At 38.8% G+C, this 15,262-nt stretch overlaps 1 protein-coding gene across 5 annotated transcripts in view; it reads right to left on the reverse strand.

Annotated features, from left to right (window-relative positions):
- The window catches only part of SLC25A13 (solute carrier family 25 member 13), a 99,281-nt gene that overhangs the window by 62,453 nt on the left and 21,566 nt on the right, over positions 1–15,262 (reverse strand). For 4 of the 5 annotated variants that reach the window (XM_071429038.1, XM_071429039.1, XM_071429037.1 and 1 more), the window contains 3 exons: positions 13,017–13,070; positions 8,340–8,482; positions 552–667 (listed from right to left, as the gene is read on the reverse strand). In XM_071429038.1, the coding sequence (XP_071285139.1) occupies positions 552–667; positions 8,340–8,482; positions 13,017–13,070 (313 nt within the window). Of the gene's footprint in view, positions 1–551; positions 668–8,339; positions 8,483–13,016; positions 13,071–13,182; positions 13,294–15,262 lie in introns of all 5 variants that reach the window. The other variant, XM_071429040.1, reaches the window with a different exon arrangement.

Raw genomic sequence — 15,262 nt, forward strand, 5'->3', positions numbered from 1 at the left:
TCCTCTTAATCAAGTTTTAAACTGGCCTGAGTGTATCTCATTATCAGTGCAAACATCACACTTCCAATGCACAGCTGAATTTTACAGGGGGAGGGAATGGCAGAGGGCATATAATAATGAATTAATTACAATAAAATCTCACAGAAAACAGTTTTAATCCTTAGAAGTCAGCTAGCTTGAAACATAGCCAATTTAAACAAAAAATATTTCAGGGTAATGATTTCAAACCCAATATTCATTCAGGTCTTCCGGCAACTTCCTTGCAGTTTTACAATCATTTCCTATGGTTACCTATCACTGCTGGTCTGGACCTGTACAAGTATATTGGGGAAGAGAAAAAGAGAAGTGACTGGTCCTCCAGAGAAAACACTGATGATGACCTTGGCTTCATACTGTGCACACATAAATTATTTAAAAAGTGCAGGCATGAAGTTGCTTGGCATTAGTGTAGTTCCACTACCAATCACTGTCTTCTACAGTAACAGGAGGTGAAACACTTTGGCATAGGTACAGATTTTTACATCAAGAATGCACATTTAAGAATGTCTTACCAAAAGTAACTTCTCCTTTGCCAGTCTTGTCAAACAGCTGAAAGGCTACTATGAACAATGCATCTGGAGCACACAGGACTGATTCAAATGCCACAAACTCTTGAAAGGATATCAACCTAAGGGATGAAGGAAAAAACAATAGCTATGAAACCGACTTGCTCGCAAAAAACTGAAATACAATATAATATTGATTATACAAAAGAAATGACTGTAACCAAAATATGTTCAAAATGTATTCAATAGGGATTAAAATTTATCCTAAAATGCCCTCTCCCCAATGCTGTCAGGAAGCCTTTATATCACTAAACGGAAATGTCTGTTGAACAAGGCATTATTCCTCTCAGCAAGTCACAACAGAACATAAAATAAGCAAAACACTCAGCATGGCTACTCACGTCAGCTTTAATGTCTAACTGAACTGCCCTCTGGGGGAGCCTACCTCCCTCCACTGGCAAGACAGAGCCAATAAAGACATGAGTAACCTCCCTCAAGACTCAGTACTTAGCACTTTTGGAAAGCAAATCCATTCAAGACCTACATGCTGCCACTCACTTCAGAAGGAACCGATCAGAATGTGCTATCTGTTTGCTAGCAACTTATTAGTCATCCATCACAGCCCTCCAGTCCTGCATGTTGAGTCACAAATTTCAATCGGTAGTCTGCATGTTCTTCCTCAGCCCAAGAGCAGTTTATTCAAATTCATCATTACAGCCTGGTTCCTAATGTGCTAGCACAGTAGTGGGGCATAGATAAAAGCAGGGTTGTCCTTCCAGAAGTTAGTTCATAAGCAGAAGTACATAATTAGACAACATGGCATTGTTTCCAGCAGTAGGTCTGATAACAGCAAAGACCTTGAACATTCTAATTTCTCTGCATCACACCCAAGAGTTCAAATGGATATCAAACTGCTGTTCTTAAAGAGGCAAAGGCCAACTATTCTTCTTTTTCCTGAGTCTTTAATGTCTAGGCTGTAGAGTTTAAAATCATCTTCAAATATTTGGTGGCAGGGCCTGCTAGCAGTCTGGGATAGTTAAGATTGCTGTCTCTAAGGCTGCTTTATGTCAGTGTAGCAGGCACATAGCTTTAATGGGTTCATGTGGCAGCAGCTGGGGAACAAGGATTATTTCTGAAAAGCACAAAATTCAGTGTATCCAATGTCAAGAAACATACACAAACCCAGGGGATTTTTAATGGAAACTAACTATATTCTTAGGACTTTGGTCCAAAGTGACACTGCAGTCAGTTCAATGAAAACTTCTACTCAGTATGCAATAATAGTGAAGAATTAACAGTTTGAATAAGTTGGAAAAGATGTTTTTTCCATCAAGTTACGATGACCCATGACTATACAGCAATTTCCAGTCACCTGTTTTATGGGAATTCAGAGAATATGCTGAGTTGGAAGGGGCCCATCAGGATCATGGAGTCCAACTCCTGGCCCTGCACAGGACCATCTCCAAAAGTCACATCATGTACCTGAGAGGATTGTCCTTCCTGAACTCTGACAGGCTTGGTGTTGTGACCACTTCTCTGGGAAGCCTGTTCCAGTACCCAACTACACTCTGAGTGAAAAACCTTTTCTTAATATCTAACCTAAACCTCCCTGAACTCAGCCTCATCCTGTTTGCTTGAATTCTGACACTGGTCACGAGAGTGAAGGGTTTAGTACTTGCCCCTCCTCTTCCCTTGTGAGGAAGTTGAAACCACAATGAGGTCTCCTTTCAGTCTCCTCCAGACTGAACAGACCAAGTGACCTCAGCCACTGCTCTTATGGCTTCCTCACAAGGCCCTTCACCATCTTTGCTGCCCTCCTTTGGGCACTGTGTAACAGCTTAATGTCTTTTTTATATTATGGCACCCAAAGCTGCACACATGATTCAAGGTGAGGCAGCCCCAGCTCAGAGCAGAGCAGGACAATCCCCTCCCTTGCCTGGCTGGTGATGCTGTGCCTGATGTCCCCAGGACAAGGTGGCCCTCCTGGCTGCCAGGGCACTGCTGACTCATATTTAACCTCCTGTCAACCAGGACTCCCAGGTCCCTTTCTGTGGTACTGCTCTCCAGGCTCTCATTCCCCAGTCTGTCTGTATATCCAGGGTTGCCCCATCCCAGGTGCAAAATCTGGCACTTCCCCTTGTTACACTTCATTCAGTTGGTGATTGCCCATCTCCCTAGTTTGTTGAGGTGTCTGCAGGGCCTCTCTGCCCTTGAGGATGTCAGCAGTTGGCAAACTTACTTAGTATCCTTATGAGTCCTGCACCAAGGTGACTCATGAAGATGTTGAAGAGCACAGGGCCAAGGATGAGCCTGCAGAACCCCCTTAGTGACAGGCTGCCAGCCTGATGTCACCCCATTCACTGTAACCCTTTGTGCCTGACCTGCAAGCCAGTCACTCACCCATCAGGGAACTGAGCAATTCAGCTGTGTGCTGGACATTTTGTCCAGAAGGACACTATGAGAGACAGTATCATAAGCTTTGCTGAAGTCTTAAAAGATTACATCCACTGGCTTTCCTAGATCAACACTTGAAGTGTGCTTGCTGCACATCAGCAGCCAAACATTCACAGGGTAACAAGCCAAGTTCCATGAGGAACATAAAAACATGAGAAGATTAATAAAAGAGGACAATTTTTTTTTTAAAAAGCACAGCACAGAGAAGGCCTAAAAGCTGTTCTACACTACCTCCCTCAATATACCTGCAATAAATAAAAGTAAAAGAAATGCAGAGTATGAAATGGTCTAACAAATAATTAACTCTGGGAGCTTGCCACCATAAATTATAACATAGTGCAAGAAGTAAATAAAAAGAAAACTCCTCAGGTATTTTTAAGATTAAACTCAAAATTAATGATGTCAGCAAACATATAGGAATGCCTTAAGCTCTACTGGCAAAGAAGTCTGTGCCTTGTTACATATGCACACGTTAGCACACGAGCAATCCATCAGGCCTTTAAATGCCTTGGAGCTCTCAGTACTCCCCATCATTAGACACAGACTACAAAGATACTCAGTCTTTCAAAGGCAGAAAACTTCCATCCCTTCTGAGCCAAAAGAAATTTTTTCAGAAGTAATATTACCTTCAACTTTGAATCAATCTACCGCAACCTACTCAGTTTTGTATTTATGCATATTTACTGTTACAATGTGACTTACTGGCTATAAAAAGCTATTATTATTTATTATTATTGGCTACATACCTGACAGAACAGTAAACAGATCCAAAGCACTGAGTTCTGTTCCAAAGATTATAATACATGCACACAGGAAAAACAAAAAGGACAGCAGGTGACAAGACTCTAGAATAGGATCGTTTGGAATTATAAATGTAAAATCTCTGCCAACATCATCTTGGTAAAGCTGTTTTTTGTGTGGAACAACCTGCACGTGTCCTTACCAACAGTTCACAATACAGTGATTACAGCCCAGAAAAGAAATACAGCACCTATCCCAGCAGAATTCCAGCACCATGTTAAGAACATATGCTATGTGACTAGGCCTGGGTTTGATTAAAACTCCATGTATTAACACTATTACAAGTTTTTTTACTAGTAGAAGCATTTTTTTTCAGCACTTGGAAGCAATAACCCCCCTAATAAATCACAGATAAATGCTTAAAATAACCTTATATCCATTTTTAAAACAATTACTCATAGAACTAGGAAGATTAAAAAATGTACGAATTGTGTTGTTCTAGCCAGACTGTTAAAGAAGAGACATTAATATCTGCTGTGCCAGCTGAATTCAAATTAACCCAATTTTTACATGTTAATTAAACCAGCTATTTTCTTCTTATTGTATTTTTGCTCCCTAAGTAGACTAGCCTGCTAGTGATTCCCAACAGATCTATTCTAAGGACGACGTATTCATTTACTTCTATTATGACCATACAATACAGTAACTGAGCAGTAATTTTTCAGTCAATTACACGTGTGATTCTTAATGCTTAAAGAAGCTGAAAAAATGTGTACTACATAGCCATATGCTCACTTCTCTATACTGCACAAGGGTAGTTGCCTGGGTAACATGTTTTCTCTCTGGTTTAGCATCACCTTTTTGGGTTTAGCACAACCCTTAAGTGAATATCATTAGGTGTCATTAAACAGCACATGTTAATGTGGACTTCAATATACTACTTAGGAGTTATTTCATATACCTAAACAAGTAGTCATTGATGTTACAAAAGCAGAGAAAAACCTAGTGATTTTTACAGCACAACGAGAGGAGGCTGAAATGTTTACGAAATTTTATTTCAGTTTTGAAGATATTCCACACAAGTAAGTCAAAGTCTTCCTTCACCTTCACATCCTCATTACCAGTGCCAATACTGCAGTTTATTCAGGAAGGTTCAAACCTTGATATTTTAAAAGCACCCACATACAAGAACACCAGTCTAAACATAACAGAGTATGGTGCAGCAAAACCACTATTTTCTACCCTCTCCTGTCTTCCATGTTCACACCCATGGCATCTGGATACCCCATAGGCACAATACATTCCCACCAGAGAAAGTCTGCAAGTAGCCAAAGAAAAAACCCACCTGCTTTTTTATTACCGGCTGTAACAATACATACAAATGCAATGATGAAGAGGTTTTCTTCAGAAATCAATGCAGATGTTTTTACTGTATCAGCAATTTAAACATGGTAACATAATGGGACACAAATTGAAGCTACATCTATTATTTTACACTGCAAGCTAGGTAAACGAAGTATAGTGTAAATTGGTGCATTAGAGGATAAATTTATAACCAATAATAATGGAAAATGCTGGTATTTCCAAGTGTTATTTTGGAATACTTTGTCGTTTCTAAAAATAAAGCATATGGTATTTCAAGTGTTAGTTACTACTACAGTCCAAACAGAGATGTGCAGTAAATACTTATTTTGTTAGGCAAATGTTTAAAAGTACCAACAAAAATCTGAAAAATTATATTACAGTAGGCAGGATGGAAAATGCCTGGCCTATTGCAGATAGGCCTTTAGAAAGCTACTGTATTTTGGGGAAATTTCTGATCCAACTGAGGCCAAATTTTTTTTTTTCTTTTTAAACTAGGGTTAGGAGTGAGAGGCTTAAGGCCAGGAACAGAGCTCCTCAATCTGTTTCATACAAACAACAACCACGCAATACAACACTTATTAAAATCTATTTTACTACCAGTCAACTACTTTGAAAGGTTTGTCTGGCAAGGAAAGTATTTCCTTTTCTTAGAGGAAGCCTTAAAAACATGCCTCCATAAGAGAGCAGCAGAAAAGCCCAGCATCAAATAAACCTCTGCCCTAGCTTAAGATGGAGGCAAAACTTGCTCCCATGGCAACGGATATTCACTGAACAACAGAGTATGCCTTAAGAGGTCTCGTACCTTTGTCACAACAACAGCAGCTCCTGCAGACCCTCAAAGCCTCAATCTCTGGCCATGCAGGAACTGGGCTAGACTTACATGAGATTTTGTCTACAGTAACCACTGTGAGATTGTATGCAAGAGCTACGGTTCATTTCATTTCACACTCAGAACTTCTTCAGCTCTTGGGTAAGAAACTCTTTGCCCATCTATACGCCCTGCTCATGAGTCTGAAGTCCTTGTGCTGTCTGCCTTTCACCTGTGTACTTACCCAGTTAAGTATTTCACACTGATTACACTTGGTATGTATACCTTACTTGTCACCAAAATCAGAAGGAATTAAAAAGCATTCTAAAGAGTGCTAGGAACAGCCCTGGTGGAGGCTCAGACCCTTTTAGTGACAAGTGGTCATGCTCAACAGTCATGAACAACAGCTGCTTCTTCAGAGCAAAAGAGGGATCCAAGACAGTGGATAAATGCTTCTGGAAATAGCCTAGCAGTATTTTCAGAACTGCACTACTTTAAGTCACTAACACTGTAACAATATTAACTTGTCATTGCTCTTGCAAGATACCTTCTATTTCATAATAGAAATAATGCTAAATTACTGAACAGACTCTCATGACCTTAACCACGTGTAAGTCCCTAAACACTGACAAGCCTATTAAAAATGAACACCAACAAAAGCTGGTTTGTGCTTCACTGTAAAACTGGGAGCTCTGGACTGCCAAGTTGGCAACGTTCAATAGGAGAAGACCAATAGTCCTGTTGGTGTCTTGAGGAGATTTCGTGATAGGAACCAAAAAGCAGCTGACCCCTGCCTCAGATGATTACTCTGCGAATTACTTTAAACACCAGGAGAACCAGGTACAAAAACTGAGCAACATGGCAAAAAATGCTGCAATGCCACGTTAGGGAGATGGATGCTAATCACTTCCCAAACTTTCTCCATTCTTTCACATATTAACTAAACAGGAAGACACCCTGAATACCAGAAGAGACTCTCCAAAGACACGTTAGGAACTGTCGCTGCACAGTGTGGATTACAGAAACAATCCTTACCCACAGCAGAAAGCAGCAATTAGAAGCCTCAATACTACACCACAAAACTCTTACAAGACCATGCCAAGTTTCGAAATCCCAACTTGTCAACAAGTTCACATAGGCTACAGTTTTACATTTTGTTCTTCCTGACACCAGCTTCTGTGAGGGAGATCCAAATCACAAGGTATGGATTATGTTCTCAATCTTCTTATTACAAAACGGATTTGAAGCCATGTAATTTGGAAAATGCTGTTTTTGCAGGCATCAAACCAAGGGAAGAAATCTGAGAAATGTTTAATGTTTTCAGTCAAACACTGTCTGAAGACATGGCTTTCTTGATGCCATCAATGTTACCAACACAACCTTTTACAGAATTCTTTTCCTGGGGCAGCAATCATCACATTAACTCATCTGCAAGGCTTAAGGTGCTCAGCTGCCAAATACATGAGAGTGGCTAAGCCAAAAAGAAAGCACAGAAAGGACTGCAAAATTTCTCAGTTATGCCTGCATCTTTTCCTAGGAAGACTGCATTCTCTAGTCATGCTTTGTTTATCTCACATTTTACTCTCGGCAACCAGTGATATGAGTCACGCCTGAAGTTTTCTGGTCTCTAAAAATGCCACAACTGCACACTTCAAATCCACAGCTAATTATTCTCAAGTTTCTCTAAAGATACTTTAAAAGGGAGAGTTCAACAACTCATATGGGTGAAGAGACAGCTTGCCTGGGCATGTACCAAAAGCAAATGCTAGGATTTCATTAAAGTAGGGGGAAGGAAGATGGAAGAGTAGCTAATCTTGCCTATTGGCAAAGTCAGCCTTTCAAATGCAAACCATGTGCAACCAACTTCACTGCTGTCTTCCCAAGATTGCAGAGTAGCTCCCTAAATACCTTAGGTGCTCCTCCTCCCTCTTGAAGCAAAAACATAGCGGCAAAAACCTTTAACAGTGCCAGGGCAAAACAAAGCAGGGGCACTTTTTTCTAGGATCTCTTCCTACACCATCTAAACTTACTTTGGATTTCTATTTGAATGTGTTTGTGACAGATACATAAAGTAAACAGAGACAGAAAGACTCAGGGAAGGAAAGAAAAGCAGGAGCTAGGGGAGCCAGCCAACAAACATGAAAGGTTCCATGAATTAAAAATACATAGTAGACAGAAAATTGTTTGCACCACTAAATGGTAAGTGCAGTTGAAAACAATGTTTCTACTCTCTTCACTTAAAATATTCTGTATTTCTTTATGGATCTGCAGGGGAAAACAAAACAACCTCCCCTTCAAGGATCACACTGTTTGAAAAAATGATTTGTATTTTTTAAATGAACAACAGAAAAAGAAAAAAATAAACCAATCAACTACAAATTCCCACCACCCCCAAACCAAAACCAAAACCACAAAAAAACACTTACCCATCTTTTGTCTGATCCACCACACCTGCAAGGAGTTGTACAGTGCTTGCATTAGGCAAACCATCTCCAATTATCTTCAAGTACCGTGTGACAAAGTCATTAGGAGACATGAAGAATTCTCCATTCTTCTCCACACTTGCATACTGTTAAGTGAATACAATATTTAGTGCCCCACGTCCTTCTCCAGGCATTTATCACCACCACACATAGTCCCCAATCCCAAGGAGGCCTCTGTTACAGCAGATGACAGTTCTGCTCCAGTGAACCTACAGCCTAGACCCAAACAGGAAAGAGTAAGAGCAGAGTACTGAAGCAGCTGAAGGCTCAGCTTCCCAGACAATGAATGGCAGACATAGGATTTTTGGATTATCATGTCAACAATTTGTTCATGGTAATCTAGAAATGTTCCCTAGCACCGAATATGTTTCTGAAGTAGAAGCACAAGTACATTTGCAACCAGGTATGTGGCATCTCAGGCCCACTGAAACTCTGACAGCATATCTTATCTATGTGAAATGACTCCTTCTTTAGCCATTCTACTTCAGGATGAGAAGGCAGGGCTGGTGACACCCGGAAATGCCAGGGCAGCAAATGATCCCCCAGGAATGTCCACCTGGGGGTGCTGTATTGGAGAACTCTACTGCATCACCTCCAGCCATGGAGCTTTCTCCTTTAGGAAAGGAGAGCCTACAGATACTTCTCCTTGGCTGAAGTGCTGAAAGGAGGCCAAAGAATAGCATTTGCAGAAAAATATAACAGCAAAACACGAACTTTGACAGTTTAGCACACTGCAGAAATAAGAAAAGAATTCTGACACCTGCCATACAGTATCCCTGCTTTACACACAGACTAGCATACTACTCCAGAAAACAGCTATTGACAGACCCAAGCAGATTTGCTTCCAGGGGAAGCCTCCAGTAATATGTTACAAATAAAAGTAATATTAACATTTTTGAAGATAATATCTAAATAAATAAATAAATAAATAAATAAAATTCCCTTTGTTACCACCTCTACCCTCAATTTTTTAACTCCTCATTTTCTGAAGAAGGTCAAATTTGAAATCATCCCTAAAGAATGTATTTTAAGAAAAGAAAAAGGATAATGACAATCATTAAGAGGAACAGAAATCCCAGGCAAGATTTGTAGAACCATGTGCTAGCTTTAAGGGAAACAGATCTATTTTGGGATAACAAATACACACTGAGAACAGGAAAGAAACTGCTAATTTCTGTTTTTAAATTTTTTTAGGCAGTGTAGGATGATAAACTATCATAGCATCTCCCCACAGAGTATTATCCACACTAAAGTAATAAATAAATTAGATGTCTATTGCTGTTTAGTAGTGTACTTCAAGCACATGTTTTATTTCACATTACTGTGGCTTTGCTAAGGGACAAAAACTGCCAGTTTTCATTTCATACTGGAGCCTGCAGCATACTGTTATACCTGCTGTAGGCATATAACTCTCAGAGGGATGCCAAGGTGTTACAGTAAGTAGATTATTTTCTTCTAGTGCTATAGAAATACCATTTTCAGGTACAGCAATATCTTCAAGAAACAAGGCTTCAGAGGAGCAAGCCTAACAAAACATAACTCGCTTTGGCATCTATATATTGGATAGTGCTAAAGGATTCCTGTTTCAATAACACATGCTTGCTAGCTGCTACACTGCAAGGAATTTTGAATTGTATACTTTTATAAGAACTAACAGATCAATTGATTTCAATGTAATCATTTGCAGAAAGACAGAATCCTTCAAAATCCCAGCCTCAGAAACTTTTAACACAGCTGCTATTGAGAAACAAATCAAATAAGTAAGACAGCCTATGCTTCTACATTTCTTTTTTCATCCAGTCTAACCCCCTGCTAGGGCACTCAATAACAGAAAACAGCACAAGGTTTCAGTGTCCCCCTGTTTCTTGTCATTGTGATTTACTCAAGTGTATTTGAAATCCAATCACGTACTCTATACTACATATAGAAAATGACCTTGAAAAATGTCAGCTTGATCACTTTGACTAAAATCTAATCTCTTAGAGATTATGTTAGAAGACTTAGAAGAAGTACTCTTGGAAATTATCATAACAAAAATAAAAAAAACATCAATTCTATTTGTTTTGGAGGAGCAGCATTTAAAAATTCGTTCTTTACAATTTTATTTTCCCCCACTTTGACAATTATACCCACAGAGAATTTGATATTATACATAGTACTTAATGGCTTTTTGGCAACTTATTTACACACTTTCTATATAGTCAAGTAATAACAAGTTTAACCACATTTAAAGTAAGATTTGCAAACATATTGGGGATTTGACATACTAAATATGCTAAAAGTTGACTGCAATGCACTGCATTTAAACTGATAATTTCACATTTATTTCTACACTGTGGGTACCATCCCTAAACAGCAATCACATTTTTAAATTCTTAATTGAAGTAGGAAAGAATAGTTGTCAAATTATTTTGTAAGTGAACATTCCACAATCTGCACAAGCAACTGTATTGGCTTCACCACTTAAAATAGCCTGGAGAAGCTTAATTAACACTCTGGGCATCACTCATCTGTAGACCATGAACAACATAACACATTTACTCATCATTTTTTCTTTCTTGGGAGTAAGCAGCATGACAATGCTGCATTACACTGAACAAAACATTTAGCTCCTATTTCATTACTTCTTTACTGGGATCTCTTCTTTTTAGTGGAAGGGAAAGCAAAAGGAAGAAAAAGAAGTCAGAGGTGGCATTTCGTGTGCTAAACTCCAACACATTCAATCCACCAAATCAGGTGATTGAGGGAACTACAATCTTCAGAAATTTAAGAGATTAATATCCACTATTCTCAGCAAACCAACCAACCAACTTCCTCACTCTCCAACTGAGGATCACCTCATAGCTCAGAAGGGACTGGGTTTCTCTCTAGTGTGTTTATTTCCTTCCTCAATGCTACTGTCTTCTCAGGTCAGTGGTCTACTCCCTGTCTGCTTTTTCTGCTGCTATGCTCCTTCCTGCTCTTCAAGTATTCCTCTGTAAACCACATAACCCCTTCTTTTGCAAGGGTCTGTTTGCTCTCCTGACAGATACAAGTTCCAGGACTTAAGAAGTTAAATCCTGACTTTCTCAACTGAAAATCTCATTTTAGAGCTATAAATACTGACAGTATATAATAAAACTATAAATACAGGCAATATACATTGTGACACCTACACATATGGTTAATAATAGCTCACAAGGGACAATGGAAAAAATACCAAGAACTATACTGAGAGTGGGGCATGGTGCTGGAGAGCAAAGATGGAGGGAAGAAACTGGAAAGGTATGAGCTGTCTCAAGCCCTCAACACCTCCACAGAAATAATTTAGATACAACAGCTCCCTAATAGCACTGTGCCATCTACCTCATACTTATTCTTCAGAACCACAAATTTTTCTACTCTTTTTTTTTTATACCAGAATACAAAACTTACCCAGATAGTGGACTAATGAATCTTAGGAAGGCTACACATAGTTATTTAAATTTAGGAAATGGGTCAAAGAAAGCCAGTTTCACAAAATCATTGAATAGTTTGGGTTGGAAAAGACTTTAAAGATCACCTAGTTCCAACCTCCCTGCCATAGGCACATACATGTCCCATTAGACCAGGTTACTCAAAGCCCCATCCAATCTGGCCTTGAACACTTCCAGGGATGGGGCATTCACAACTCCTCTGGATAAGCTATTCTGGGGACTTACCAACCTCACAGTAAGAGTTTCTTCCTTACTTCCTTAACCTAAACCTACTCTTTTTCAGTTTAAAGTCATTCCCCCTTGTCCTACCACTACATGTTCTTGTAAAATGTCCCTATACTTGTGAAATGTCCCTCTCCAGATTATTTGTAGGCTCCCTTGAGGTACTGAAAGGCTGCAGTAAAATCTCCCTGGAGCCATCTCTTCTCCAGGCTGAACAATCTCAATTCTCAGTCTGTCTTCATAGCAAAGGTGCTCCAGCACTCTGATCATCTTTTTTTGTGACCCTCCTCTGGACTAGCTCCAACAGGTTCACATCCTTCTTATCTTGAGAGTCCCAGAGCTGGATGCAGCAATGCAGGTGGGGTCTCACAAGAATAGAGCAGCATTGGAGAATCAGCTCCCACTCTTGAGCAAAACACTAAAGCACATTTCTCTCAAGTATATAAGCAAGTACGTGAGTCTTTCCACAGCAGGCCAACAAAGAAAGAATTTCAGCTAAATAATAAATATGGCCAGCACTTCACATGGTGATCTTCCCAACAGTTCTACAAATAACAGAAGCAGAGATAATCCTAAGGAAGAAAGGATGGCAAGGATGGAAGAAGAAAGTTTACCAAATCATTTAACAGTAAGGTATCTACATGAACATTTTACCACATGTAAGAACAATAATGAAACTCCTACCACATTCTCTGAACAATATGGGTTTTTTCTAAGATAGCAATACTTCTTCTGAGTCAATACAATAATCACTCAGGAATATATCTGACTTCTTGGTGAGCATTGTTCAATTCTGATAATGGTATTTAAGTCTAACATGGTAATAATACAGTGAATGATTAATGGTTGGAAAAAAAACTATCAAGAGTTGTATGCTGCAATAAAGGAGCAAAAGATATGAAAAATTTAAGCAGAGAGAGTAAAATATTTACTTTACACATACCTTCAAAAATATTGCTTTCAACTCAGCTGGATCAGCTCTTTTGGTTAGAGCCACCTACAAGTAAATACAATTACATTAATATGCATAGCTTACACAAAAGGTGTCAAAGTGTCATTTAAAAACAAGAACACAAACAACAGAACAAGTGATGAAAATAAATGTTCACCTTAGATAAATCAGGCACAGCTTTAGTTGGCCACGCTCATTTTATCCATTTCACACTTACATAAGGTTATTCAATATTTTTGTTCTGCTTTCGTTATGCAACCCTGCAACTCTTAAACAAGCACACATTAACAAGTCATAAAGACATTCAAGAATCACATCTCTATAGCATACCTCTCTGCTGGGATTCAGCATTATACTATCTTTACCACAGATTTTTTACACTTCTAGCACCTTTCACCCAAAGATTTCAGAGTGCCATACACAGTCCGTAAGTGATAAAAGGCAAGAATGAAATACTCAGACTCACAAACTTGTTCAAGAAAGCAGCTCCATAAAAAACTGAATTTCAATGTAACTATTTGGCTTATTACACCATTATAAACTTAAAGTGTAGATCTTTTTAATGAGATTAATTCAGAAAGCAGTATCTAGAGTATCTAAATTTTTCTGCAGATCAAATTAGTAAAGTCCAAACTAAAATGTAAGTTGTATTTATCACCACAAGCCCAAATTAATTTTTTTTCAGAACACTGAATCAAAAAATATTAACCCACTATGGAGTAAGTTCATCAGTATTATCCTGGTTGATATACCATACAATCCTTTTGCTGCTTTTGGCAGCAAGTGGATGTGTCCCCTCTGCCTGTGCCTACTAGAGTTTCCCTTTCCTTCTTCAAGCTACCTTGATAAAATCTTGCTTGCTAACATAATAACCCTCATCTGACAAGTCAATTCAGAACATCCATCTATTCCAAATAATAAAAAAAAAAATCTTTGCAAGCAAACACAGATTTTCAAAAAAATTGTGTGGGATTTTCAAAAAAATTCCAAAGGGAATAAACAGCCAAAGGACAAGACACACAATCTTACCCTCATTTAATTAAACATCAGAAATGTTATCAATAAAATACTACTTTACTTTCCTAACTCTTTTTAGCAATGGTAGAGTGTAAAGGCAAATGTGACCCCAAGTGCATTTCTGGAACCATACTGGCCTACTGCAGAAAATAGAAGGAGTCTGTGTAAGTCTGTACAACAGAATTATATCCTCACACATACACTTAATGACAAATCTTCAGTAAGTTTGTCCTCACCCTAGATGGTGTAAAAACACAACAAAAAACCCCACAAAAACATGCAAAAAACCCCCCAAAAACCAAACCAAAACCCAGAATATTTTAAGAAAAGTGTATGATTACAGTTTCTTACAAAATTCTATAAGTTTTCTAAAAGGGAAAAACGACATCTATGCTCAACTGACAAAGTCCACAGCTGGAGTCCCAATCCTGTGTCTACATAGAAATCTGTGTGAAAGCATTGCAAAAAAATCAAAGCGTAGTTGTGAAGCTAAGAATATAGAAACGTGTGTTTTCTAAAATGCAAACTGTCCTAAATATAATCACTGTGAGCACAGATTTAATTTAACCTGTTTGTAAAAATCTGATAGTCTAGAGCAAATGGGAACTCTGTGGAATGAAAAAAAAAGCAGCATTTCTATGCTGCTTCAGTCCAGAATCCTGCCACTATACAAGCAAAGGAAAGACACTTCAAACACCTTTAGCTAGTAAATATAAATCAGTATCATATTTTATCTGTCTTAAAGTTCAAATTTTATACTGTCAGAGAAAGCTAAGCCTAAAGAAACTAAGGGAGGAAAAAAAGGAAAAGATACATGAACTTACACTATTTTCCTTTAATTTCACTGACATTAACAATTCTGAGAAACTTGGGAGATGTGCTCACAGTCCAGCTACCATTTTTCAGCCCCCTTCTGATTACGGGGGAATTTGAGTGGTGTTTTTTACCGTCAATACTGAAAGATAGGTTGAAGCTGGTTAGGTCAATGAATGGCACAGAAGAACTGCAGACTGGGAGCCCCAGCAGTGGCTGCATACCACAGCTTTTCTCCATTTCCCACAGTCTACTTCCTCATTTTTCCATTCCGCAGCAAACAGAAGAGGAAAGGCACGGTTAACACCATGTCACATCTACCAATGTGCTTTCTGAAAGGTGTATCTGATCCCAATTGAAGAAAAGAGCCTCTATTACATTACATGAGAACTTCAGGAAGACTGATG

The sequence above is a fragment of the Agelaius tricolor genome, unplaced genomic scaffold (genome assembly GCF_023055355.1).
Source record: "Agelaius tricolor isolate 1412-34295 unplaced genomic scaffold, bAgeTri1.0.p SCAF_6, whole genome shotgun sequence".
Classification (NCBI taxonomy): Eukaryota; Metazoa; Chordata; class Aves; order Passeriformes; family Icteridae; genus Agelaius; species Agelaius tricolor.